The sequence below is a fragment of the Diadema setosum genome, chromosome 19, assembly GCF_964275005.1.
Source record: "Diadema setosum chromosome 19, eeDiaSeto1, whole genome shotgun sequence".
NCBI lineage: Eukaryota > Metazoa > Echinodermata > Echinoidea > Diadematoida > Diadematidae > Diadema > Diadema setosum.
In genome coordinates this window covers 21028189-21054599 of record NC_092703.1, presented here as the reverse complement: position 1 = coordinate 21054599, position 26411 = coordinate 21028189, and the positions used below count along the sequence as shown (strand labels likewise).

At 38.4% G+C, this 26411-nt stretch overlaps 1 protein-coding gene across 1 annotated transcript in view; it reads left to right on the top strand.

Annotated features, from left to right (window-relative positions):
- Nucleotides 1-5402: 5402 nt before the first annotated feature.
- The window catches only part of LOC140243117 (trifunctional purine biosynthetic protein adenosine-3-like), a 41133-nt gene continuing 20124 nt past the window's right edge, over nt 5403-26411 (top strand). Inside the window, exons 1-7 of the mRNA XM_072322846.1 lie at nt 5403-5458; nt 18207-18377; nt 18974-19250; nt 20514-20625; nt 21759-21827; nt 22969-23094; nt 23616-23703. Of these exons, the coding sequence (XP_072178947.1) occupies nt 18233-18377; nt 18974-19250; nt 20514-20625; nt 21759-21827; nt 22969-23094; nt 23616-23703 (817 nt within the window). The 5' untranslated portion in view covers nt 5403-5458; nt 18207-18232. The remainder of the gene's footprint in view (nt 5459-18206; nt 18378-18973; nt 19251-20513; nt 20626-21758; nt 21828-22968; nt 23095-23615; nt 23704-26411) is intronic.

The window sequence follows — 26411 nt, the reverse complement described above, 5'->3', positions numbered from 1 at the left end:
GACTTTGGGCTATCGTAAGTGTGCTCTCCATTTTTTCATACGAGGCCGGCATCACGTCGAAAAACTTGGTTGAAAATGGCACGTGGCTTCGATGCAGCGTCATTTTGCTTCATACACAGGGCCTATGGAGCATGAAATAGGTCATTGCATAGCGCATCCGACTCGTAATCCTAAGGTCCCTGGTTCGAGCCTCACCCTTGCCAATATTTTTTTATTTTTTTTTCCAAACTCTTTTTTCTTCTTTTTCTTTATTTAGTCTTAATCTCCCTTCCTAACTTTATCTTTTTCTGATTTTTTAATGCTTCTCCTTCAAATTTCTATAAAATAACATAATTTTTTCTTTATTTTTCTTTCTTTCTACTACATTCTGTATAATAGATGAAGAACAACAATGGTTATCAATCCCATTTTTTGCACATGTTTAGTTCATGTCACGTACATTATTTCATAAAATAACAACTTCTTGATCGGACACCATCTTGGGTATGTAAATTAGGGTCAAAGGTCATAAATGTTTCATCCTGTATCTTGGTGAATACATGTCCTATCTTTACCATATTTTGCACACGTAAAGACCATGTTACAAGGATCATTTCACAAAATAACCACTTTTTGCTCAGATGCCATCTTGGCTGTGCAAAGTGGGGTCAAAGGTCATATGTACTTCTTCCTGTATCTTCGTTATGACGTGTTATCTGTATGGGAGGGAATTTTTCTAGATGTGAAAATTGACATGATTGTCTTTATCGACGACTAGCTCACTTACCCTTCGGTGAATTTCTTCCAGATTTTAGTATGTTGTAGCCAATTTAATACTCTTTAAGTTTTGTTCATCAAAATTTTAATCGGATGATGTCTTCACCTCGTGAAAATGGATATAATGTAACCTTGTCAAATTTAACCAGTTTACGTGTTATCTCTATGGGAGGGAATTTTTCTGGAAATGAAAATTGACATGACGGTCTTTATCGAGCACTAGCTCACTTACTCCTCGGTGAATTTCTCCCAGATTTTAATATGTTGTAGCTGAGACTTTGGGCTATCGTCGGTATTCGCTCAATCTTTTCATACGACGCCGAGATCACGTCAAAAAACTTGGTTGAAATCAAACTTATCTTCGATGTATTGAGATATTTCTTTCTTTCTGCAACTTTCTTTGCAATAACTCTAGAAAAACAGCCCCTATCACCCCCATATTTTACACATGTTTAGTTTATGTCACGTACATTATTTCATAAAATAATAACTACTTGATCAGACACCATCTTGGGTATGTAAATTAGGGTCAAAGGTCATAAATGTTTCAACCTGTATCTTGGTGAATACATGTCCTATCTTTCCAATATTTTGCACACGCAAAGACCATGTTACAAGAATCATTTCACAAAATAACCACTTTTTGCTCAGATGCCATCTTGGCTGTGCAAAGTTGGGTCAATGGTCAAATGTACTTCATTCTGTATCTTCGTTATAGTTTATACCAGGGAGGTACCTCCCTGGTTTATACCGAATTTGGTACCAAAGATGGTAGACCTGACTCTCTTTTGTAAATGAGAATCCAAATATCACACGGCCAATGTCTCTAAACACAGATGAAACCTATATGGTCATGCCTATTGCGATCAGGACTCGAATCATTGATTAAAAAAAAAAAAAAATCGGATCACCTAATTTGTCAGTCTTGACAAATTCCGAGTCTAGTTAAGATTGATTCACTATTTTTAAAGATATCATTGCGGAGGGCCCCGTTGTATTTTTTTTTGGGACATACTGTACAGTATCACAAGATTTTTTTTTTTATTATTTTTTATAATTTGATTTTATTTATTGGTTCCTGCATTATCGAATTGTACATGCACATGTACATGTGTACACTGTACACACATTTACCATACAACATTATTTACAAAAGTACTTTTGTCTCCACTGGCTTACAATGTGTATCCACAAGACGTATCAGATATACAAATAATACGAAGGGCTTGATTTGCTTGCTGCTCTTATACATAATGCATGTAGAAAAAAAAAAAAGAAAGGAAGGAGGGATTGATTGCCTATAAGAGAAAAGGGAAAGAGAGGTCGGTTTGCTTTCGGTTTACACAAAGTTATATCGCCTGGATCACTGATCAGCAACGCATGGCAACATATTTTCTCACCCGGGTATAACAATGAACAGCATTGTGTGCCAGCATGATCGTGGTTGGTTACATACTTACGTATTAAAAGATTAATTGTGGCGATATTTCCACGAAAGAATTTCATGTACAGCACACTTACAATATAGAAATCGCTGATATCCAAAGAGCAACATCGCTTTTACAGCTTTCTTGACAAAGCACGTCGACTTTATATTTCGAATATCACATGGAAGCGAGTTCCAAACATCGAGTCCGGTGTGCCTGTATTTCAGAGCCATCACCGTTTTAGGATTATCATGTAAATGAAATTTATCAGATTGTCTTGTTGGATAAGAGTGTATGTCATTGTTTAAATGAAACAGTGAGAAGGAAAATGAGGAGGACAACTGGCCGTTGCGTAAGCGAAACATGAAAAGTGAGTTTTGCAATAATGATGATAATAATAATAATAATAATAATAATAATAATAATAATAATAATAATATAATAATAATAGTAATAATAATAATAATAATAATAATAATAATAATAATAATAATAATAAAATAATAATAATAATAATATTAATAATATTAATGTCACTTACCTTGAGTGTGTTTAATTCTGTGAACAAAGGATCTGAGTCGTCCTGATAACCTGAGCTAGTGCATTTACGGCGTATGGCTTTCTTTTGTAGAATATACTGTCAATATATGACTTTTTGTCGCAATAAATTTGTTGCAATATGAGATGTATACGACAATATCAAGGAGTAGAGCACAACTTCTTCTTTTGACCAGAAATCTATCATATATCTATATCAGCATCAACGCTCTAAAATGTCTGGGGCCAATCTAGATCATGGTATAGATACATTTCGATGATAAATTAATGTGCTCAGCAGGCTAAAATCTATTAATATTTATTTGAATCTGCGTGATTTCACTCCAGTAAACCAAATTGAACAGTTGTATCTGGAATTCTAGACCAGCAACGATAATATATCATTATGAGTTTTTATCTCTCTGACAGTATTATATACTTTTAATAATCCGAACACGATGTTACGTGTTGTCAAGCCAATTAACATTCGAATATACGGGTTGCATTTTGTGAAGAGATCTTACCTCAGTGCCTGTAAGAGTTTATTGGTCTCATCACCCTCACCAGAAGTCGGCATACCGAGTGTGACTACAGCCATTGAACTAAGCATGTTTCTTTCTAGAAACACGATCGCGTTATGAAAGAGGAAAGTCCGAGGACAATGAAAGCACGCAGATTGATATCAGAGATACGACATGCCATAAAACATATAGGCCAACACTTGAAAATGAGTGATGTTGTGGTTATAGAATAGAATCATATACTAGTACTGGTTTCAGGGACTCATGTGCGTGATAACGCAGTGCCTTGGCATATCGTAGAACAGGGGGAGCGGCAGCGGGTGGGGGGAGGGCTGCCCTTCTCCCCCACCCATTCCCCACCCCCCCCCCCAAAAAAAAAGAAAGAAAGAAAGAAAGAAAGAAAACTACACGCACATACAAACGTTTTGGCCAAAGTGATATTTGAAATGAAAATACAACACAAGAGGGATACTAAAACAAAAATCCACAATTAAAGCAAAGATTTCCCTGAAGTTCTGTACATAATACCTCTGTGGAACTCACCAACCCGTGCTAGAGGTTTTTGTACTCTTACTGAAGATACTATATTACAAACCTAGTGCATATTAATATATAGGAAAATAAAATGATTGGCCATCACATTACTTTTTTTTCTAGAGGTTCTATGTGCAAATTAAGCAGTGACGAGTTGTGATACCTGATGAGAATGGTATCAGCACAGCTGATGATGATTCTGTAACATCTATAAGTAGTTCGTCATACATTACACAAGTATAATAGTGAATGGTCACGAGTGCAATGGTACGAGATTTCGCACGAGGCGCTCTATTCAACGAGGCGAAGCCGAGTTGAATGTGCGCCTCATCTTTCACCGAGTGCGAAATCTCGTTCCATTGCACGAGTAAAGACCATACACTATTTGATTTATACAACGTCCAAGTAGATCTTTTTGGTCTAAGTAGGCCTAGAAGTCTATATATGTATGAAAAATATAGCTATACTTACATGTGTATCCACTGCGATTCTCTTTCTGGCTTGTGCAATCAGTGTAGATACAGGTCACAGCTATACTAGCGCTCATACACGTACACTAGCACTACGTAGGCCTACGTACGCGCATGCATGTACCGCACACGGTCTGCGCTAGCTGCACAATAATTTCTCGAACCGTGGAATAGAACGAAAAAATCGAACCAAGTTGCACGCAAAAATAGAACCAAAATTGCACGGCGCGTTGAATGGAGTACTTATTTAATATCACGTCACCAACAATCCTCCAATCAAATTACAAGGATCTACTTGGACGTTGTGTAAAAACATTTATGTGGTTTGATGACAGTTTCTTTATAAAACCTTTCATTTTCATTTCCGCACATATCTGGCTATTCATGAGGGCAAAAATAAGCATTCAGGCTTAGTATAATGGCATTGGTTTAGTGGATGCACTGGTTGCACGACATCATGATATTCTTGACGGAGCCATTATATATATATATATAATCTTCCTCTATAGAGGAAATATACGTCTGAAAACGAGATATCTTATAAGGGGAATTTGTTCCAAAGGGAAAATTTTTTATTCCCCTTAAGGTTTTGACAATGTTTTTCAAAGCCTTATATATCACTGATCTGGGTCCTCAGGAATACTCCACAGCAGGGAACAGATGGCATGATTGAGGGTTGTACCATCGATACAATTTAGGGGAGATTGACAGGGATGAAATACAATGTATGCACAAATTTTCCCGAGTGTATGTGTTTGTGTGAGGAAGAGGGAACACCCCTCCCCAACCTCATATTGATACACCCCACCCCACTCCCATTAAACTTTAGTTCTAGGCCTGTTGAAGCAGAAAGGGAAACCATGAGGAAAAGAGAATATTTTATGGATACCGAGGTTCACCGATCGGGTCTTTTACTTTGCCGCGCATGCGTGCCTACAGACGTCAAAACCCGCCGAATTTGGTGGTGCTACGAGTGTGGGCGCTGTTCATTTCGCCGGAGGGTCGCTCGCGCTCCGAGGTACTCAGGTGCCATACAGGTGACAGGTGCGGTACGGCGCGGTGGTGCTCGATACAAAATTGCCACACTCAACAACATGTGCTTTGATTTTACTGCCGTTTTCACGTACGTAGGGCCTACACTGTACATTCGTCGTCCACTACAAACGGCTTAGCTGTACCAACTAGCGGCTGTCAAGGTGTAAACGCGTTTAGGGTAAGAGCTTTTACGTTATTTCGCTAACAGAGGTGTAGATCTATTTATGATGTTTCAATATGATGCTGTGGGATTGCAAATACTATGTTTACTATCCCATCTTGAGTGTAATTAGACCTACATTCGAGAAATGCATTTTTCGTGTATACCCAAGGTGACGTTAGTCCCACACGTAGAGAATTATAGTAGTTGTCATTTATCGAGTTTACTCTATTTGGGCAACAAACTCCAACGCAACTGAACAAGATCTCCAAAGAACGGTGGTAGATGTACGACTGGCTTTTTTATGTAATTTTAGACGTGTGGTCTTGATGAAATTGAAAATGGAGTGGTAGGGTCCTACATGATTATGTGCATGCATGCTAGAATTTCTGCAATTCTCTGTTTTGCAGCCTTCCACAAAAAGAACTCGGTAAACTGCAACGTCTTCAGAATTGTACCGCTACTAGGCGCTAGATTACATACTTTCAAGAAGATTTACTACCCCAATACTTCGGTCCCTACACTGGCTTCCTGTAGAAAAACGTATTAACTTCAAGATTCTTCTTCTTGTTTACCGTACATTGCACAAATTTGCCCCTGTCTAGGCTACTTTCAAAATACTCTTCATCTTTACCAACCACCACGTAATCTCCGTTCATCAAACTCGCTAAAATTACAGGTACCTCAAATCAAGCATGATTGTGGGGGGGGGGGGGTTGGGCTTTTTCATATATGGACCCAAAACTTTGGAATGGCCTACCAAAATCTCTTAGAGAAGCATCTTCCATTGATGGTTTCAAAAGGAATCTCAAGACACATATTTTCAATTTAAATTGACAATATTGTACAGTAGGGGAGCAGAGACAAAATCGCAGGTTCCTGCGTATTCGCAGAAACCTGCATATATGCAGGCGATTTTAGAGGTTTTTCGCTCTAAAAACCTGCGAATTCGCAGGTTGCGTTCCGATTACAGCCTCTTGCGGCCAGGCGTTTCATCAGAGGTTTCCGAAAATGGCACCATCCGAAGCAGCGCCTAACGTTGCCTTAGATGCGAAATTTATAGAAAATTCTGGTGTTGCGTTTTCTTTTAAATCGCCGATAAGTGAAAAATGTGTAATCGATCGAAAATGACGTCATCGTAATACAAGCCCAGTCATGTGACCAGAGCACGTGACACACAAAACCTGCGAATTCGCAGGTCGACCTCATGGAGGGGAATGTTATTACCGCCAGTGATCAGACTGCAATGGGGGTATACATTTCAACTCCCCCAGGAAGGTTATCTTGTCTTCTGTGGTCTGGGCTGTCTGAGGATTTAAATACGTGAAAGCTGTTTCTGCTTATATAGATCTTGGTGAAAAAGTTAACTTAAGCGACTATGCGACCTTCAGACCTTGGCGTTGATTGTGTAGCACCCTGCAATGTTATGACTGCCGTTTTACATGTATTATACTGAGTAGGTCATGTAATCTACTAGTAGATGCGTCAAAGCGACCATCCGCATGCAGGTGTACTATACCATGGAGTAGCTCCATGACTGTACACAGATTCTCCATGTAGTTTTAGCAGACCATGGAGGTAAACAAACACTGTCTCGCTATGCATCATGGAGCTCCATGCGTGCGTGATGAACACCATGTAATTTCATACTCTGCAGCTCCATGTCTGTATAATAGTATGCTGATACTTGATGTACATTGTATATACAATGAGTTAAAAATCGATTCAAGAAACCGAGTCGATTATTGCTCATTAAATTGCTTGAAACTTTGATGATTTGCGCTCATATTAGCTGTAAAAGCTAATTTTTATTGTAATGTTATCATTTTGCCCTGAGCTTGGGATTGTTTTATATTTATATTTTTGTATGTAGATGTATTATATCATTCCTATAAATTATGTAACTATGTTTGCGTGAAAGGGACATAGCTTATGTACTAGGCCTACTGTTTTGGATCACTTATGTTGTATATCATTTTCATTATGTATTGTTTCATGATATATCTACATTTTGTTTGTGAATATATTTAACATAAACAAGTTGCCCAAAAATTGCATGTTACATCAACACCGAACTTGAACTCATGATTCCCAATCTAACTGCCCCCCCCCCCTGCATACGGCCATGCTCACAAATATGTTCTTATTATAGCAACACAAAAATGAACATACACTGACAGTATACAGTGACACGGCACAAACACGTATATTATCCATATTCCACACACACACCCACCCATACACAAAGCGTCTGTACAAAAATGGAAATGAAGACGATGTAAAACGGCAAGATGAGAATAACAGTAGTAAGAACAATAAAAACAGAACATGAAGAAGGAAACGAGGAAGAGGAGGAAGATGACGGTGAAAAGACGGGAAGTTCGAATAATAATAGAACACCACTCTTAGAAAAAACAACAACAAAAAACTCCCTGAACCGTTGGGGGGGGGGGGGGCGGATGATTGTACATGCCATCCCCCACTCTGTCAGTTGGGGGATTCATCCCCCATCCCTCTCCTGTCTACGCGCCTGATATTACGATAACAATGTCTAGTCAGTCACACAGATTCAATACGTCATTATAATCTACAGAGAATGCAGGCACATTTAAACAATCGGTAACTAGAAACATGCAGCATATTTATTTATCAAATAATACAAAGTCACATTTCAGAGATACAAACAAGACATTGGGAATGGCCTCCATTTATGCATATCCACCCCTAAAGCCAATATAGGGCCTACGCTTATTTAAAAAATGAACCTCTTTGTCCTTTGACAAAATTCCTCCGAAAACCATGCATTTGATTTCTCAATTTATCAATATTAAGTGATAATTTATTATTCTTAAACCAATTTGATACATTTGGTAACTCTGCATTAAGTGTGGATACTAACGTTTCTATATTATCGTGGGAATAAAAAATATTCGTGTCATCGGCATATAATATAAATCATAATATAGACGACGAATTAACAATAATTATTGATATATAACAAAAAGAGAAGGGGACCTAATATTGAGCCCTGGGGCACACCACATTTTATCGGTAAAAAATTTGACGACATGTCATTATGTACAACATATTGCTGTCTACATGATAAATAATCCCTAAACCACGAGAGTGCAACACCGCGAACACCATAAAACTGTAACTTTTTAAGTAAAATATCATGTTGTAACGTATCAAACGCCTTAGATAAATCCATAAAAACTCCTATAACATGTTTTCCATTTGCCATTGCGTTTGTAATTTGATCATACAACTGGACCAAAGCCAAATCTGTAGAATAATTCTTTCGGAAACCATATTGATGTAAATTCAAAACTGCTACTGTTACTGTGTCACATGCTGTCAAACATCATCGAACACACTTGCTGTATCCTCAGGAAATAGACCCCCTAGGTCCTGAATAATAATAAAAAAAAAATATATATATGTATTCCTTATTTCAGTTAAATACACCTTAATCACAATTTCAGGACTGCCCTGATTCCGCCAATTAGAAAAACATCACAGTTTCATGTATGAACAGAGAAAGCCTCCTTCAATGACTTTCTCTTTGATTTCCAAGAGAAACTATGACTCACTCAAAATATTTCCCAACACCCCGAAAGAGAGGAAGCAGTGTTCAAGACACACGACACCAGATCCAATTTTGATGCCATGCAGAACAGTCATCTTGAACATCTCCTTCTATGTATTCATTTCCAGGTAAGAAATTACAATTTCTACCCCATTTCTCATTTATCTTTTGTTGTAACTATTAACCAATGATGTTATCATATATCTATGTTGAGGTGAATGAGTACCGGTATTCGGCAAATGGATATATTGCCAATTTATTGATATTTGATTGAGTGTGTTTAATTCTATATACCAGCATCTCTGGAATGTTCATTATTACTAATATATGTACACTCCTTCTGTTAAATAATAATTGTTTTACTGTTGCTAGTGTTCATTATCAATATCATACTGATATATGTAAGTGATAATTGTGGTGTTGATAGTTTGATAATTAGATATTATGTGAAATTAATTAATATAATGTAAGTGGAATGAGATTCAATATGCGAGTGGGAACACAGCCTAGATTGCTATTTGTAACTAGATGTATTACAAGGCCGAGTTCACATTGTAGTTCACATCCTGGGAGAAGTGAGAGAAATGATGAGTAATGGCCTGTCGGCCATGAAGTGAGTTGTGGTCAAGCACTCCTGGCTGAGCAACAAGGGACCGCCTCAGAATGCTTTACTGTGTAGAGTGGAGAAGTGTCCAGTTAGCGCATTTACATGTTAGTTTCACTTTTGCCTGAAAGAAGGGACCTTCTCATATGATCTGGCAGCCGGTCCAGAGAATGGAATGTGTGTGGTTGCTGTGGCCTAGGATGTTATCAAGACTACGGAGAAGAAAATGAGAGAGAGAGAACCTTTAGTGTAGTAGGCATTATGAAGCTTGTATACGTCCAGTTCTCTCCTCTTACCCTCTCTCTCCTTTTCTCTTTCTCTTCTTTGTATCCCTCGCCCTCCTTTTCTCTTCCTCTTCTCCCACTCCATCGATATCTCCCTCTTTCGCACTCTCTCTTTTCCTCTCCCCCTTTCTCTCCTTTTCTCTCTATACATCTCCCTTGGCACTCTTCCCATAACGACCGCTGTGACTACGTACGTGTATTTGTTTAGGATAGTAGAAATCGTGTATAATATCACTCATCTAAAGTTTAGTATATTATTTGGAGTGCATAGATACAGCTGACATGTAGGCACGGATGATAAAATCAGGACATTATTATGTTTTCCTCTGATCATGTAAAGGTCGATGTAAACTGTTTTGATGCATCAGTTATCAAAGTAAAGTGTTATTTCATTATTATCATCATCATCAATGAGTTATATAAGATAAGCAGTGAATATGAAGGAGAGTTATGGTGTATGTTGTCAGTTATATTGCAAAGGATCATTAGATTAACGATAAGTAATTTTGATAATTTATGATACAAGGTACAAAGCCAAATCGGAATATAGGCATACAGTTTGCCCCGATCACAACTTAGTGTTAATATTACAATGAGTTGTTACATAACGAATTTAGCTTGAGTGACAACTAATTATGCCGTTCCCACGAGTTTGTGTAATGACTATCAAGGTATTAGTGTTATAAATGCAATTAGGCGTTAAAAGTTCAAGCTATGACGACATTCAGTTAGTTTAGGAATATATGTGTTTCAAATCTTGAATTAGAACTACCCTGTTGCATATTAATGGATATTATATATTATGTCATTCCTTCAGTTGATTTTAATAAACCAGATCCAATTTTGATGCCATGCAGACCAGTCGTCTTGACCATCTCCTTCTATTAATTTCCAGATCTGGCAATTCAAGCCCATCCACGGCCGGGCGGGCGTAACACAATCCTAATGAGAAGTGCGAGCAGTGAAGTACAGTTGTACTTTCATTGGCATAGAACGTGCAAAAATGGGAGTTTGAGCCTGTCACCTTCATCTGTGTGATGCAAGTTTGAAATTCGAGGGGGGGGGGGGGGCATGGTCCCCCCCCCCCCAATCGCCGCCAATGGACATCAATATTTACATTAACATTTTTCACAATTTTATGGAGGGGGCCTATACATTACCCAATCTATAGCTAATAGTACTTGTCGGCCTGCAGAGACACACAAGCTGCAATATGGAAAACTCTTGTAGTGGTAGTAAATCCACACACATACATGTAGCAGAAACAATACCAAATGCGAACCGTTATGTTTAAAAATGCTGACGTAACACTGGCACTACATCAAAACAGCAAATTTGGTAATATTTGCTTGATTTGGTAACAAACTGACATAAACTGACATAACTGATCTTTGTTGTGGTGACTTTTGCGCCCTCTCAGTACACAAAATCATTTTGACAAATTCATACTGTAAATGTTTGAAAAACATGAATTTGTGAAATTTGACGTAACAATGACATCGTGTCAATGTCACGTCAAACGAAGCATGTTACAATAGTCCGACAAGACACATGCGCATGTCAAAAAAAAAAAAATAAAAAAAAAATGAAATTTCTTGCACACCCAAAGGTGCTTCGTACATGAAATAAGTGATACTTTCAGGGTTCTTGCCAGGAATTTCTTCACGCTTGTCGGCACTAATTCGCGCTGTTCTGGGGGTGGGCGGAAGCCTTCGCTAATGCTCGATACAACATAGATAAATCGCCGCTAAAATGCCACTAAATGCGACATTTTCACGGAGATGTAATGAACGTTGTGAGGGGCATATTCTCACAGAAACAATGCAGAAACTCCATACCTTTTGTTGGCGGCAGTTCCTAAATAATAAATGAAAGAGAAGTAGGTGCCGATGGTGAAGGTTCCGATTTCTTTTAGGCCTTTCCTGATTCACTGTCTCTGCATCGCAACAACGCGCGCCGTGTATATCCGTAGGCCCGAATTCTCAAAGCTGGAATAACTATTCCATGGAATAGTTATTCCGGGGAATAAGTTATTCCACCTTTGACAATAGATTCCGGGGATTAATCGCGTCATTTTACGTCACGAGGGCCTGATTTGCATAAGAGGCGTAATAAATCGGCGGAATAAGGGTGTAATAAAGTTATTCCACCTTTGAGAATTTGGGCCGTAGTGTTTTTGCTTTCTCGCTCGCCGTCTGCTCGACCACGTGGTAGGCCTATTGCATGCAGATGCGCGAGAAGCGATCGAGAACTTTCGGGACATCGTTGCCCTTTCCTTTCTGGGTATACTGCGGTAGTTTGGCCGTGACATCAAAGAGATACCATACAAAAATGTAATGATGGTCATTATTCCGAAGGTTTGTTTGATCATAAAATGAAACGATTCATTACTGAGTACTTCGAAGGTTTGTAATCGAAAACAACAACAACACCAAGGGTCGGTACTACAGATGAATGTTCAAAATAAACAAAACTGATTTCGTTCGGAGTTTAACAAATATTTTTTCTTAATTATTTTCCGATCAACGAACCTTCAGAAAGGAATCTATCATCTATCATCGTTACTGTTTCGGAATAACAAACCTTCAGAGTAAGAAAACTAACCGTTTTGGCCGTTGTTGTATTCCGAAATTATACTGGCAGAACGTTCGAAATAACAAAACTGATATCGTTTGGATATAAACGAATATTATTTTCTCCTTTATCATTTTTCGATTAACGATCATTCAGAATTAAGAATGTAGAGTATTATTTTACCATTATTCTTTCGGAGTAACAAACCCTCAGAGAACGAAAATTGTAACCGTTTTGGGGCCGTCGTTTTATTCCGTAATTATACTGGCAGAACGTTCGAAATAACAAAACTGATTTCGTTTGAAAATAAACGAAAATTTCTTCTTTATAGTTTTCCGATTAACGGTCGTTCAGAATAAGAATCTAAAGTATTTTATCATCATTATTCTTTTGGAGGAACGAACCTTCAGAGTAAAAGAAAACTGTAACCGTTTTGGGGCCGTCGTTTTATTCCGAAATTTCACTGGCAGAACGTTCGAAATAACTTAAACTGATTTCGTTATGAAATGAACGGCCGTTTTTTCTTAATCATTTTTGGATGAACGAACCTTCAGAATAAAGAATCTAGCATCATTTTATCATTAATCTGTCGGAGTAACGAACCCTCAGAGTAAGAAAACTGCAACTGTTTTTGGGCATGATTTTCTTAATCATTTTTGGATTAACGAACCTTCAGAATAAAGAATCTACAATGTATTATTTCATCATTGCTATTTCTGTCGGAGTAACAGACCCTTAGAGTACGAAAACACGCTGTTTTGTGCCGTCGTTTTATTCCGAAATTTCACTGGTAGAACGTTCGAAATAACAAAACCGATTTCGTTGTGAAATGAACGGACATTTTTTCTCAATCATTTTTGGATTATCGAACCTTCAGAATAAAGAATCTATAGTATTATTTTATCATTAATCTGTCGGAGTAACGAACCCTCAGAGTAAGAATACTGCAACTGTTTTTGGGCAGTCGTTTTATTCCGAAATTTCACTGGCAAAACGCTCGAAATGACGCACTGACTTCGTTTTGAAATTTACGGACATTTTTCTTTATTTAATTGTCGGTTAACGAACCTTCAGAATAAAGAATCTACGATGTATTATTTTATCATTGCTATTTCTGTCGGATTAACAGACCCTTAGAGTACGAAAACACGCTGTTTTGTGCCGTCATTTTATTCCGAAATTTCACTGACAGAACGTTCGAAATGACAACTGATTTCGTTTTGAAATTTAAGGACATATTTTTTTTCTTTATTTTCTTTCGGTTAACGATCCTTCAGAATATAGAATCTAGTACTATTTCATTACTATTTTTTTTTTTTTTCCTGTCGGAGTAACGAACCCTCAGAGTAAGAAAACTGTTACTGTTTCATTCCGAAATTTCACTGGCAGAACGTTCGAAACAACAAAACTGATTTTGTTTGGAAATTAACGGACATTGTTTCTTTATTATTGTCCGATTAACGAACCTTCAGAATAATAAGGAATGTAGTATTATTCTATTACTATTTCGGAACAAACCCTCAGGGTAAACCCGTTTGGGGCATCGCTTTATTTAGAAATTTCACTGGCAGCGAACTGAACACAGGCTAACCAAACTGCTTTTGTGAATGTGAAAAACATTGTTAACTTTCACTAAACCAAGAACTGATCTGGAAAGAGAAAAATTCACGTGTTCACGAAAATCAAAACTGCGTCACAATATATGATATACATGTATATATGCCTATGTAGGCCGTCATTGCTAAACGGGAGAAGAACATTTCGCTCTCTCCCGCAAAAGAAAAAAAAAAATTTAAAAGAAATGCTCGGCAGTTAAGAGCATGAAGAGTCAAAATAATATTTTTTTACATTACTTGAAAAACCAAACATTCTTTATTTTAAATTAAAAAAAAAAAAACTATTATATATAGATAAAGAATGTATGGTTCTTCACGTCAAAGCGTGGGCCTCTGCGTGCGGTATCCATTATTAATTTTACGCGGGAAAAGCGTAGCTCCTTGAAGCAAGAGCATGATAAAAAAAAAAAAGAATAAACGCAGACACACACTGATGCTGGTGTAGAGAAAAACAAAGACAGCTTGCTCAAAAGATGCTTCCTTTTTTCATTTTATTTTCTCCCCAGTCATTCCTATCGTTCTACTCCCATGAACCCCTGCCACGCACGGACGATGAACAAAACAAAATATTACCGACGCTGCACTAAAAAAAAAAAGAAAGAAACACGTGTTCGAAGCAAATTATCTACACTTTTCAAGTTGAACAAATTGATGTTCGTAATGAAGAATTAAAAAAAAAACACACACGACCACAGGCAGTGGGGAAACTTGATATCATAGCTTGTAGAAATTTCCACGAGATTTCCACGAAAGCAAGGTGTCAGATAAAGGAATGCCGCGCGTACTTGGCCACCTTGCTTCAGTGGTCGTAAATATAGCGTGTAAATAGCATGTAAACCAACTGGGAACATTGATGAATAATTTATCCATTTATTTTCTGCCCATGAAGGCCCCCTATAGGACCCACCTGTTCAAGCCAGAAGCACGTGGAGCATTGCGTGCGTTGAACTTGAAAGACCATTATGACAGAATTACTATAAATGTCGACCCGGAGAAGGAAAATGGAATATTCACGAATGACGTTTACAAATCCATGGAAAGTGAAAAGGCTCAAATGGAACGCATGGCTTTTTAAATAAATAATGATAATAAAAAAATAACCCGCTGAAACTACCAAAAAAAAAATAACAATTTGCATTTGCTTACTCCAACGCACGTTCTTTTTTTTGACGAAAGATGGAGTTAATTTTCTCTCTGCGGCAATGCTTTGAACGCATCTAATTTTGCGTCATTGCCGATGGCCAGCTTCCTAAAGAATTGATACGAATTCTTTCAAATATACAAAACAAAGTCTAAAAATCTTGGATCCTGGCGGTGAATTCCGGTGGTATTATAAATCCTGCTCACTATCAAAATTTAATCATATTCTGTTTTACCTACCAATTTACTGTTCCTGAAAATTTCATCCTAATCTGTTCCCAAATGTTCACATATTTTGCGAATAGAGAGACAGACCAGGCAGATAAACGAACAAACAAACCAAAGCAGTAAAAAAAAAAAAAAAAAAAAAAAAAAAAAAAAAAAAATACAACCTTTGGCGGAGGGGGGCGTGCATTTCTATTATCGTTTGTTTTTGCGTAACCCGACAACAAGCGTGACAACAAGCGAGCACGTGTCAGCCTTCCTCTAGCCTCCCTCGGCCTCCGACCCTCTTTCCGTCCTCTCTCTCCCTCTCACAATACCGTCGTACACACAGGCGGCTGTGCTGAAGAAGAAGATGTTGAAAGGAGCAGCAGTTTACAAGCGTAACAAGCGTCAACATCTAGCTTCTTTTCTAGCCAGATTATAAAAGAGTAAAAAAGGCGAGAAATTGGTCCGAACTTAGCTCGTCAAGCAAGTTCACACGTGCATGGTGTTACCCTTGTCGGCAAGTTTTACCCTTGTCGGCAATTATTTCTTCAAACCGCACGCTTGTCGGCGCCGACAAGGGTGATATGTACTATGTACAGTGTACGCTGGTGAGATCCCTGACTTTTGATGATACAGTGTCATTTCACACCTTTGACTCCTCGATCGTGTGTCCCAACCTGACGAAATGACCCATATACTATGTACACTCTAGTTCTCTAGGCATTATCTATACAGGGAGGTGGAAACCTCCCTGATCTATATAAGCAGAAACAGCTTTCACAGACAGCCAATAAAAATAGATTACATGACCAGACCACAGAAGACAAGATAAACGGTGTCAATCAATTAACCTTCCTGGGGGAGTTGAAATGTATACCCCCATTGCAGTCTGATCGCTGGCGGTAATAACATTCCCCTCCATGAGGTCGACCTGCGAATTCGCAGGTTTTGTGTGTCACGTGCTCTGGTCACATGACTGGGCTTGTCTTACGATGACGTTATTTTCGATCGATTACACATTTTTCACTTATCGGCGATTTAAAAGAAAACGCAACACCAGAATTTTCTATAAATTTCGCATCTAAGGCAACGTTAGGCGCTGCTTCGGATGGTGCCATTTTCGGAAACCTCTGATGAAACGCCTGGCCGCAAGAGGCTGTAATCGGAACGCAACCTGCGAATTCGCAGGTTTTTAGAGCGAAAAACCTCTAAAATCGCCTGCATATATGCAGGTTTCTGCGAATACGCAGGAACCTGCGATTTTGTCTCTGCTCCCCTACTGTTGTATACCTGTATGTAGTATGTGTACGTGTATAGGCCTATTGTTTGTTGGTTTATTGTCTTATTATTTTTTTGTGATACTGTTGTAACGTGACACAATATGTACTCTGTTCTATAGCGCCTTGAGTATCTTTTTTAGATAGAAATGTGCACTTTATAAGAGTCTCACTATTATTATTATTAATTGTCTAGAATTTTATAGAATTAAAATACTATAGAGTTTTCTATTCTAGATATCTCTAAGATCTAATTAGCGATTTAGTAATTTACATGTTATGAACTTACGTGATCTGTCTAACCCTACATGTATTTTGTTCATTTCCGTTTTTGGGTAGGGCTGGGGAGAGGTGAGGGGGTCTACAATTACAAAAGCGAGTGAGGTAATTTATCAAATTAATAGAGGTCTATTCGCACGTAGATGCGTGTGTGGAATTTCAACTTGGACAGAGGGGCATTACCTTGTTATTTGTCAAGCTTGCAATGGATATCATCACTGGATGTATCAAGAATCCAAATCAATCCCAAAAAGTGCATATTCATGATGCTTACACGCTGTGCGGATGAAAACAAGCAGACGGATGCGCACGCACAGAAATTTTTGAAGCACTTAAATAGTTTGAAACGTATAGATCTAGTCTACAGAAAATCGGTCAGGAAAATTTGGATGCGTATGCTTGCGTCATGATAGCCTGACCGATAAGCTCTGTACGAAAAGATCAGATGACATTTGAACTTTATCACATGGCCACTGGAAATTATAAAGTTATGAAATTTTAATAGTCATGAAGATATGATCATTTGACGTTATGCAATATCACATAATGGCACCTAGATGATGCCACAGCAAAGTTAACGTTACGAAAAGTTTCCTTTATCTGGATGTTGATATGAGACGATGACTGAAAATTTCAGGTTAATTTGTGAAGTCATTCTTGAGATATAGCATTCACAAAATCTGTAAGAAAGAAAGAAGATTTAAAAAAAAAAGACATTGGTACTGCACAGATAAAAAAGATGATACACTGATAGCGTAGTACCTGATAATAGATCTATACACTGTAAACATACATGTAAAGTCAGGGTCAAGGCTGCCAACTTTGATTGAGAGTTTACAGTGAGATGCTGTGAGGGAGCAATGTGACCACAGTGAGAGCTTTTACAGTTTTGTGTATTAAATGGTGCATATATAGTGCATGCTTTCTAGTTCGAGGGCGAGATTGGATGAGCAACAGCATTAATTTCATGCTGATTGCTTTAGAGTGGCAGCACTGCCAAGTAATTGTGTAAAGTAACATTTACAAAGACACTTCCACCTTGTGTTGGACATACACTTTGAATTCTTGATCATAGCCCCATCCTGGGTAAAAATGGAAAACTGTAGATTTGTGGTTCACTAATGATTTGAAGATCAGGGGATTATACCAACATCTTTGATGTGTTTGAAGTAAAGAAACTTGTACCATTTCAGATTGTGCACCTTGGTGAATTTCCGCCATGAGCGACAAAGTCCTTGTGATTGGAAGCGGAGGGCGTGAGCACTGCCTGGCATGGAAGTTGGCTCAGTCTGCATCGGTCGCCCAGGTGATGGTCGCCCCTGGCAATGCCGGAACAGCCAACTGTGGCAAGATTAGCAGCATGGGTAAATGTTGATGTTGCTGTACTTTGCTTTGCTGTAAACTTGTGATGACCTCATCCTTGAGCCACTGACTGCAAGTTGATGTCAGCCTCAGATGAAACTGAAAGCATTCTCTCTTTTTTTTTTAATGTATACTGTATTTTTTGAGAAGATACAGAAATATGAGTGAAAATTTGTATTTAGAGAGTGACTGTCCCTTTTCAGGTAAATGTGGATGTGATCATCAAATCAATGATAATACTCTTACACAACTCGGAAGGGAAGTCTCAAATTCTCCGTCTTTGACATTGTCGGCTCAATTCACCCTTCTGGATTGTGATTTTGTAAGATGTAGCTAATTGCTTCAAAAACGGTACAGTCAGAATGGCATAATGTCAGTAAAACAGGATGTTCCAGATGAGTCTAGAATGAGCAGCACAGGTCGGTGTATTGAACCACTTTGCATTGTATGTTATCTTCATGATATGTCATTTTCACCATGTTTGTGTCGGTCAATACAATGCTTGGTCGGTACTTTCAATGCCCTGTTATACCTGGTATGATGTACATTTGCAACTCCTAATCTGTAATCTTATTGCTTTCCTGTGCGACTTCCTCAGGCACTGATGTACCTGTTAGCGACTTCCCGGCGCTGGCTGAGTGGTGCAAGAAGCAAGGTGTCAACCTGGTTGTGGTGGGGCCTGAGGCTCCCCTCGCTGCTGGTATAGCCGATGCCCTGGGAGAGGCGGGCGTGGCCTGCTTCGGACCGTCGAGGGCAGCAGCAGAGATAGAGTCCAGTAAGGTCTTTGCCAAGGGCTTCATGGACAGGTATAAGATCCCCACAGCAAGATGGGAAAGCTTCACTGAGGTTGAACAGGCCTGTCAACACATCAACACGTGAGTCAGTTTTGTTAAACACATGAGTCAGTTTTGGTGGCTGTTCTTCCTCCTCTGAGTCTTGAGTGGCGAGTGTGAATACTGCTTTTAAGTTCTTAATTGTACTGTACCATATGTCCCAAAAAAAAATTTCAACGGGACCCTCCGCAATGATAACTTTAAAGGACAAGTCCACCTTCATATACATAAGGATTGAGAGAATGCAGCAATATTAGTAGAACACATCAGTGAAAGTTTGAGGAAAATTGGACAATCCGTTCAAAAGTTACGAATATTTGAAGTATCTGCGTAGTCACTACTGGAAGAGAAGACTACTACAGTGTATGATGTCACATGCGTACAACTATATAAGGAATATAAAAAGAGAATTTCACAAAACTTTACTTTTTGAATAAAGTGCACATTTCTTCGACTTGCTACTGACGTATGTTAAGGGTAATATTATTCCCCCTGCCTTCTGAAAGAGAGAAGTCGAGTGTTCTTTTGTTATGCGAGAAAAATGGAAATATGTTGAATTTTCTTTATTCTTTCTTTGTATCGTTGTACTCATGTGACATCACCAGTTATAGTAGTCTTTTCATCCAGCCGTGACTGAGCAGAAACTTCAAAAATTCATAGCTTTTTAACGGATTGTCTAATTTTGCTCAAACTCTCACTGAAGTGTTCTACTAATATTGCTGCATTCACTCAACCCACATGTCTATGAAGGTGAACTTGTCCTTTAAAAATAGTGAATCATTCCAAATACAATTTCAGGGTACGAAACTGTAACTCATTGCCCGCACCTTACAGAAAACCCCATTCGATTTGCTTCAGTGGTCAAAGAGAAATAAGGAATTTTGGAGAGCATGTCAGGAATCTCTTCCCTCCAAGTTCTGTCTATTGTGTTCACACACAAGAGCATCCAAGTGCTAAACTTGGAAGAATCAGACTCATTCGACATGCTTTACAACAATCCACATTTCTTTTTGACTGCTTAACCAAACTGAATGGGGCTTTCTGCAAAATAGAGCTAAGATGTTATATTTCAAGACCCTGAAGTAGCATTTAGACAATTTAATCACATTGGATGTTATCAATGCGAAAATCTGATTGTAATTTTTTGGGGGACATACTGTATAGTGGTAACAAATTGTGCTGAAATTAATGCAATAAAGATAAGATGCCCTTGTGAATCAATACAGACTCCCTGTGTTCTAGGAATCTGGTCCTACGTGAGCTGATGTTTGTTCATTTTTCTTGCCCTTGACTATCTCATTCTAGAGCACCCTACAAGGCATTTGTGGTAAAAGCTAGTGGGCTGGCAGCAGGGAAGGGTGTGGTGGTAGCCACCTGCCAGGAAGAAGCCTGTGAAGCTGTGAAGAACATCCTCCAGGTGAGTTATTTCAACAACAACAACAACAACAACAACAACAACAACAACAACAACAACAACAACAACAACAACAACAACAACAACAACAACAACAACAACAGCAACAGCAACAGCAGCAACAACAACAACAACAACAACAACAACAACAACAACAATGCAGAACATAGCAAAACAAAAATGTGCATAGAATGTGTGACAGGAAGACCTGAGGTTTTTTCACTGTGCGCGATAGATTCTCCACAGTGTTCCAGATTTCTTTACACAAAAGGGACTCGAGAGAGAGTGATAGTAATATCAGATGTAAAGAAGATGTGTAGTATTTCTGTTTTTAATTGGAAGAAACTTCCGTGTTGTGCTAGTATCTCATTCATTGGGGAATCATGACACTCATGTAGTTGAATGGAAATTTGCTTTGTTATATTCTTTGACGTATGCATTTCCACTTCATAACTTTTTGTTTGTTTTGACTAAATGTCATGCTTCTCTGTAAGAATTTATTGTATGTTTAGTGTCTTGGAATCTATGCCCTGTGAGCAGTGCTTCTATGTAGATTCCTCATATTCGTATTCACATGTAGTCATTCTCTTATTTGAATATTGACAGTTTGTACATCCAATTCTTGATATGTGTTTAAGTTACTTGTTAAATTTGGTATATGGAGCCATAAAAACAAACAAAGAAAACCAAACATTTCTGTTGACCTTGAAACCATTCTGCTTCCCAACTTGAGGTTACTTACTTCCTCACTTAGTCTCGAGTCAAAGTTTGAAATCAAGACCTTGACTATCAAAAAAAAAAAGTTTTTTTGTCATGCGTGGTCGCATAGTGAAACATTCATGGATGTTGTCATCAGACGTGAACTTGGAGGGCATCAGCTGTAGTGCCGTATTAGAATAATCATTTAAATTTGATGCAAGTTTGCAAGGCATGATGTTTTTGGTGATACTCCAACAAATGCCAGTAGGGAGAGGAAAGTAGGGTTGTGTGTTGTAATAAATTTTTCAGTTCAGTGCTTATGAATTGTACGCTCTTCTATGCATTCCAGATCTGTTTATTATGAATATGTGTGACATGTCCATTACCGGTTAAACTCATCAATCGTATATCTTCTTCTTTTTTTTTTTTCTGCTCAGGACAAAGTATTTGGGACAGCTGGTGAAAGTGTGGTCATTGAGGAACTCTTGGAAGGAGAAGAAGTTTCTGTGAGTATGCAGTTTAAAGGGAAAATGCAGTCCAAATATAAGGTAATCTGATTTTTAAAAAAAAAAAAAAAAAAGTAAAATCTTAACAAGTTCGATGGTAAAAATTTGACTGAAATCGGATGAAAAATAAGGAAGTTATGACATTTTGAAGTTTTGCTAATTTCTGCAAAACAGTTCTTGTACAGTGGATATGAATATTCAAATGAGTGAGCTAACCTTGTCATAACCTCACAATTTTCCATTGATCATGTACAAAAAAAAAATAAAATAAATAAATAAATGACGAAAATTCAATGGACTTGTCATGGAAGTCTGAAACATGATGTTATTCCTGGTTGAATAACTTCAGAATAGTGATGAGTTAGATATACGAGGATTTGAGCCTTGCATTTTTGAGCCTTGCATAATTGCATTTGAATGAAAACCTGGAAATTTCAGAATTTATGTACAAACTATACGGCAAGTTGTAAGGGGATGACATACTCAATTTGCCATTTGCATATTCATACTTGACCATTCAAGAACTGTTTCCCGAAAAATTTGTGAAACTTCAAAATGTCATAACTTCCTTATTTTCATCTGATTTCAATCCAAGTTATACTGTTGAACTCGTAATATTTTACTCTTTTTTTATCAGACTAACTTATATTTGGACTGGATTTCCCCTTTAATTTCTTCTTTTCTTTTTGTAACCTGCAGAGATGGCAACAATCTCTCATTACACTTTAACCTCTGAAAATGTTAGTTTATGAGAAGTGATCTTCAAAACAAATAGGGCACCACAATTTTAGCACCACACAGCTTCTTTTTTTTTTGACATTTCAAAGCTTTTTGTCGTTTGATCTGCCTATTTTTGAATGTGATTGTGTTTTGAACGTTATTCCAATATAATAGAGTTTGATTGCAAAATCTGTGCTCCAGATGCTCTCTTTCTGCAGAAGAACATTTCTTGCAGTAAATGTGTTACTTTAATGTGCCAAAATGAGAGGGTAGAGTACATGGAGGGGTAAAAGAGAAGCTAGTGGATTGGAAATGGTGTTGTTAAAGTTTGATGGGGCAAATTGTATTACGTGTCCTTGCCCTTGGTGCCACTCCCATTCTTTGTCGTTCAGTTTTCCACTCGAAATGTTCTTAACAACAGGTGCTGGCATTCTGCGATGGGACCAACTTTGAGCCCATGCTGCCTGCCCAGGACCACAAGCGGGTACACGACGGAGACCAGGGACCAAACACCGGTGGTATGGGGGCCTACTCTCCCTGCCCTCAGGTACTTTTCCCACCCCATCACCTCAAGAATCCCCCCCCCCCACACACACACACACACATGCACAGAGACGCAGACACATACCGCTTGCCTTGTAGAATTATTGGCTGGTTAGTGATGGGACCAAACTCTGATGGTGTGAGGGCCATACTCGGGTACTTCCCTGTTTTACCAGACCCCTTTTCTAAAAGTTGCTATTCCATGCCTTTTCCCTTCAACCATGAGGTTAAAAAGAAAGTACTCAACCTTTGGCTGGCTCAGGTGAGAGAGCTGCTGCTTGTGACTGCTAAACTTCGTGAATCTTGATTCGATGCATGATAGGCATACACACTATAGGAAAAATACGGTTTCTTATGATCTTTACTCAGAAGGAATTGCAATATATATGTTTGTCAATTTTTCAGAAATAATGCTGTCCCCTTGGTAGGTTTAGGTAGCTTTTGGGTTACAATTCACACTGCAATCTCTTGAAAGTGTTTAGCCAAATTGCCATGTTAATGCATCATGTTCTCTTTCTCCCTCAGATCTCGAAGAAAATCTTGCAACAGATAAACGAAGAAGTCCTCCAGAGGGCGGTAAATGGCATGAAAGCAGATGGACGACCATACAAAGGTGAGCTATGTGTTAGGAACGTTAGGCCAAACTAAAATATATTTTTGTTTCTGGTAACCCGACCGACCCGACCAAAAGGTGCCGACCCAGTAAATTTTATCCTCATAGAGAAAAATAAAATTGTCAGAAGTCTGTCCGTGTAAGAAATCCTCATAGAGAAAAAATAAAATTTTCAGTAGTCCGTCCGTGTAAGCAATCTATCTCCAAGACTTTCAACAGAAATGTTATGATCCATACGAAGAATGACAGAAGAAATTGCACCAGCGCGCACAAGTACAACCAAGGAGGTACTAGGCGAGCCTAGTACCTCCTTGGTACAACTACATTACAACGTTGTACTGCACGCAATTTTCTGCGAAGTACCGTATATAGCGTACCGATACATTTTTTTTTTTTTTTTTGCACAATGCAATGCATGTGTGTACGGTATAAAATGCGTTTGGATGACTGTGTGTGCATTGCAATATTGTGCGACTTGCATACGTTCCTGTAACATATGCTGCAGAGCTAGGTCTAATGGAAGCTTCCACTATCTAGCAAGGGAGGGGGGATGCTTTCATCTTCTCAAGAGAGCTTCTGTGTGAGCAAATGCAAAACTCTGTTCGGTGTTTCCAATTATTGTTTACTATAAAACATAATCATGCGTTGTTTTCAGGCTTTTTCATTTTATTGGATTTTAAACATCAGTATTTTCTGAAGTATTCCAATTCCTTTCCCCCCTGAATGGAATCGGAAAGTCTGCTATAACGCTGATCGCAAAATGCCGCGCTGTGTGTGGAATTGAAGCACCGATATGCAAGCACGTGGTTTCACTTTCAAGTTTAAAGGAATGCGCCATGTGCTCCTGATCCTGCCTCAGAGGTTACTAGTACTGCAAGTTCAATGGATCGAATGCGCCATAAGCTGAGCTGAATGGCTTGTTTACGGTAAACATGCAGTTTACGTTTGATACGAAGAAACCATTTACATCTTTCACGAGGGAAGAACATACAAAACAAACAAACATAAAAAAACCCACGAACGAATGTTGATAGCCAAAACTTTGAAAAGTAATAAGCAGTTTGATGAGCGTGAACTGAAATTAATTGCCATTATTTTGCTGTCTAACCAGGTGATGACTGCATCTCATTGGACCTACTCGTAGTGAATTTGTCTGGGCGTAAGAGACCTTTCATGTATTTCTGTGATTGCATTTTTAATTGACTGAATAATCAATCCTTTTTCTTTATTGTCAGGGAACATAAGATATTCGATTTAGTACACTATAATCGACTGTTCGATGTTTCCTACTTTGCGCCAAAAGAAAGGCTATAGAATCATGATATCTTTGCAATTATTCCTTTAATTCAACTAATGAGCTGGTTCTTCGATCGATATTTCCAGGATATTTACACGCTGTTTATTCCAGTGCGCGCATTCTTTCGTCTGGCACTCACCTGGGTGTGGCACCTGCTTTTGTGGAAATTTCCACAAGGGGAGAGGGATGGGGTGTCAAGTTTCTTCGAGCCGAAAGAGACTTCATACACAATCTCTTCGCTTTTATTTATTGTCATTCGTGTTTCCCTTGTATATTCTTTGCCGATATTGAACAGTTAGATTTAACTTTACGAAGGTTGCTAGCACGTGGTTCTTTTTGTTGTGAGGTGTATGGTATGTAATTTCTTTTTTATCATTCTTGGGAGGGGAAAGAAGAGTTAGGAGGGAAAGTGAAATAAAACGAACGGCACGTACGCTCAGCATTCACAGCAAGCCGTCTATTTACACCAGCATCATCACCATCAGACATCACTCAGATCATTTTAGCCTTTTCCTATCAACATTAAGAAACACGCATAGTTCCTCGAAATAAACACCTAGGAAAATAAATAACAAATAGGACCTACAAAGTATCAACACCTCCCAACAACACAAGCATTTAGAAAAGACAACACAAAGGACTCCATCATTCCGATTCGAAAAAGTATTGCAGCAAAGCGAAAAAATCGCCGTTACAAAAATAACAGTGAATACACTTGAAAGAATTAGATTTGAATACTTCAAAATATAAAGGGAACGGATAAAGCGATATAAGATGGAAGAAATCGTACCAAACGAGGTGTGAGAAACGACAGAAATAAAACAAAGTTTAGTAGTAAGCTTAGGCAAGTTTGCAGCACCGAAAGCTACGCGAAATTAAATACACTTTGGAAACTCGATTGCGACGAGATCCTTTGGGATCAAGTCAATAAACGATACAAAACAAAGGAAATTAATTCATTTTGACCGGAAAAACAGTTTGTTATAAGTATTCTGTTATATGAGATCTCCTTTAATAGGCCTAGAAATGCATCGAGTTCCCACGATACTTGGGAAAGAAAGTTCGAACGCTTTTCACCTGCACATAATTTTACTGCAGTGCACATCAATACACGAACAGAAACTCACCTCTTCCTTGCAGAAAAATGATGCAATAACGTTATAAAAAAAACACCACACTCTAAAAATCATTTCATACTTGGGAGGCAAGGGAAAAGCGGATGAAGAAGAAGAGAAAAAGAAGCAGACATTGCACAACGGAACGCCGTCTACCCCGCTTCAAAACGAAATAGGATACTGTAGATGTAGTGGCAGGTGTGGTTACAGTGTACGCGCTCTCCAGCCGGCCACACATGGGGATACCACGGCGATCGATGTAAACGTCCAGGGTCCGTTGGCGATAGGGATTCACG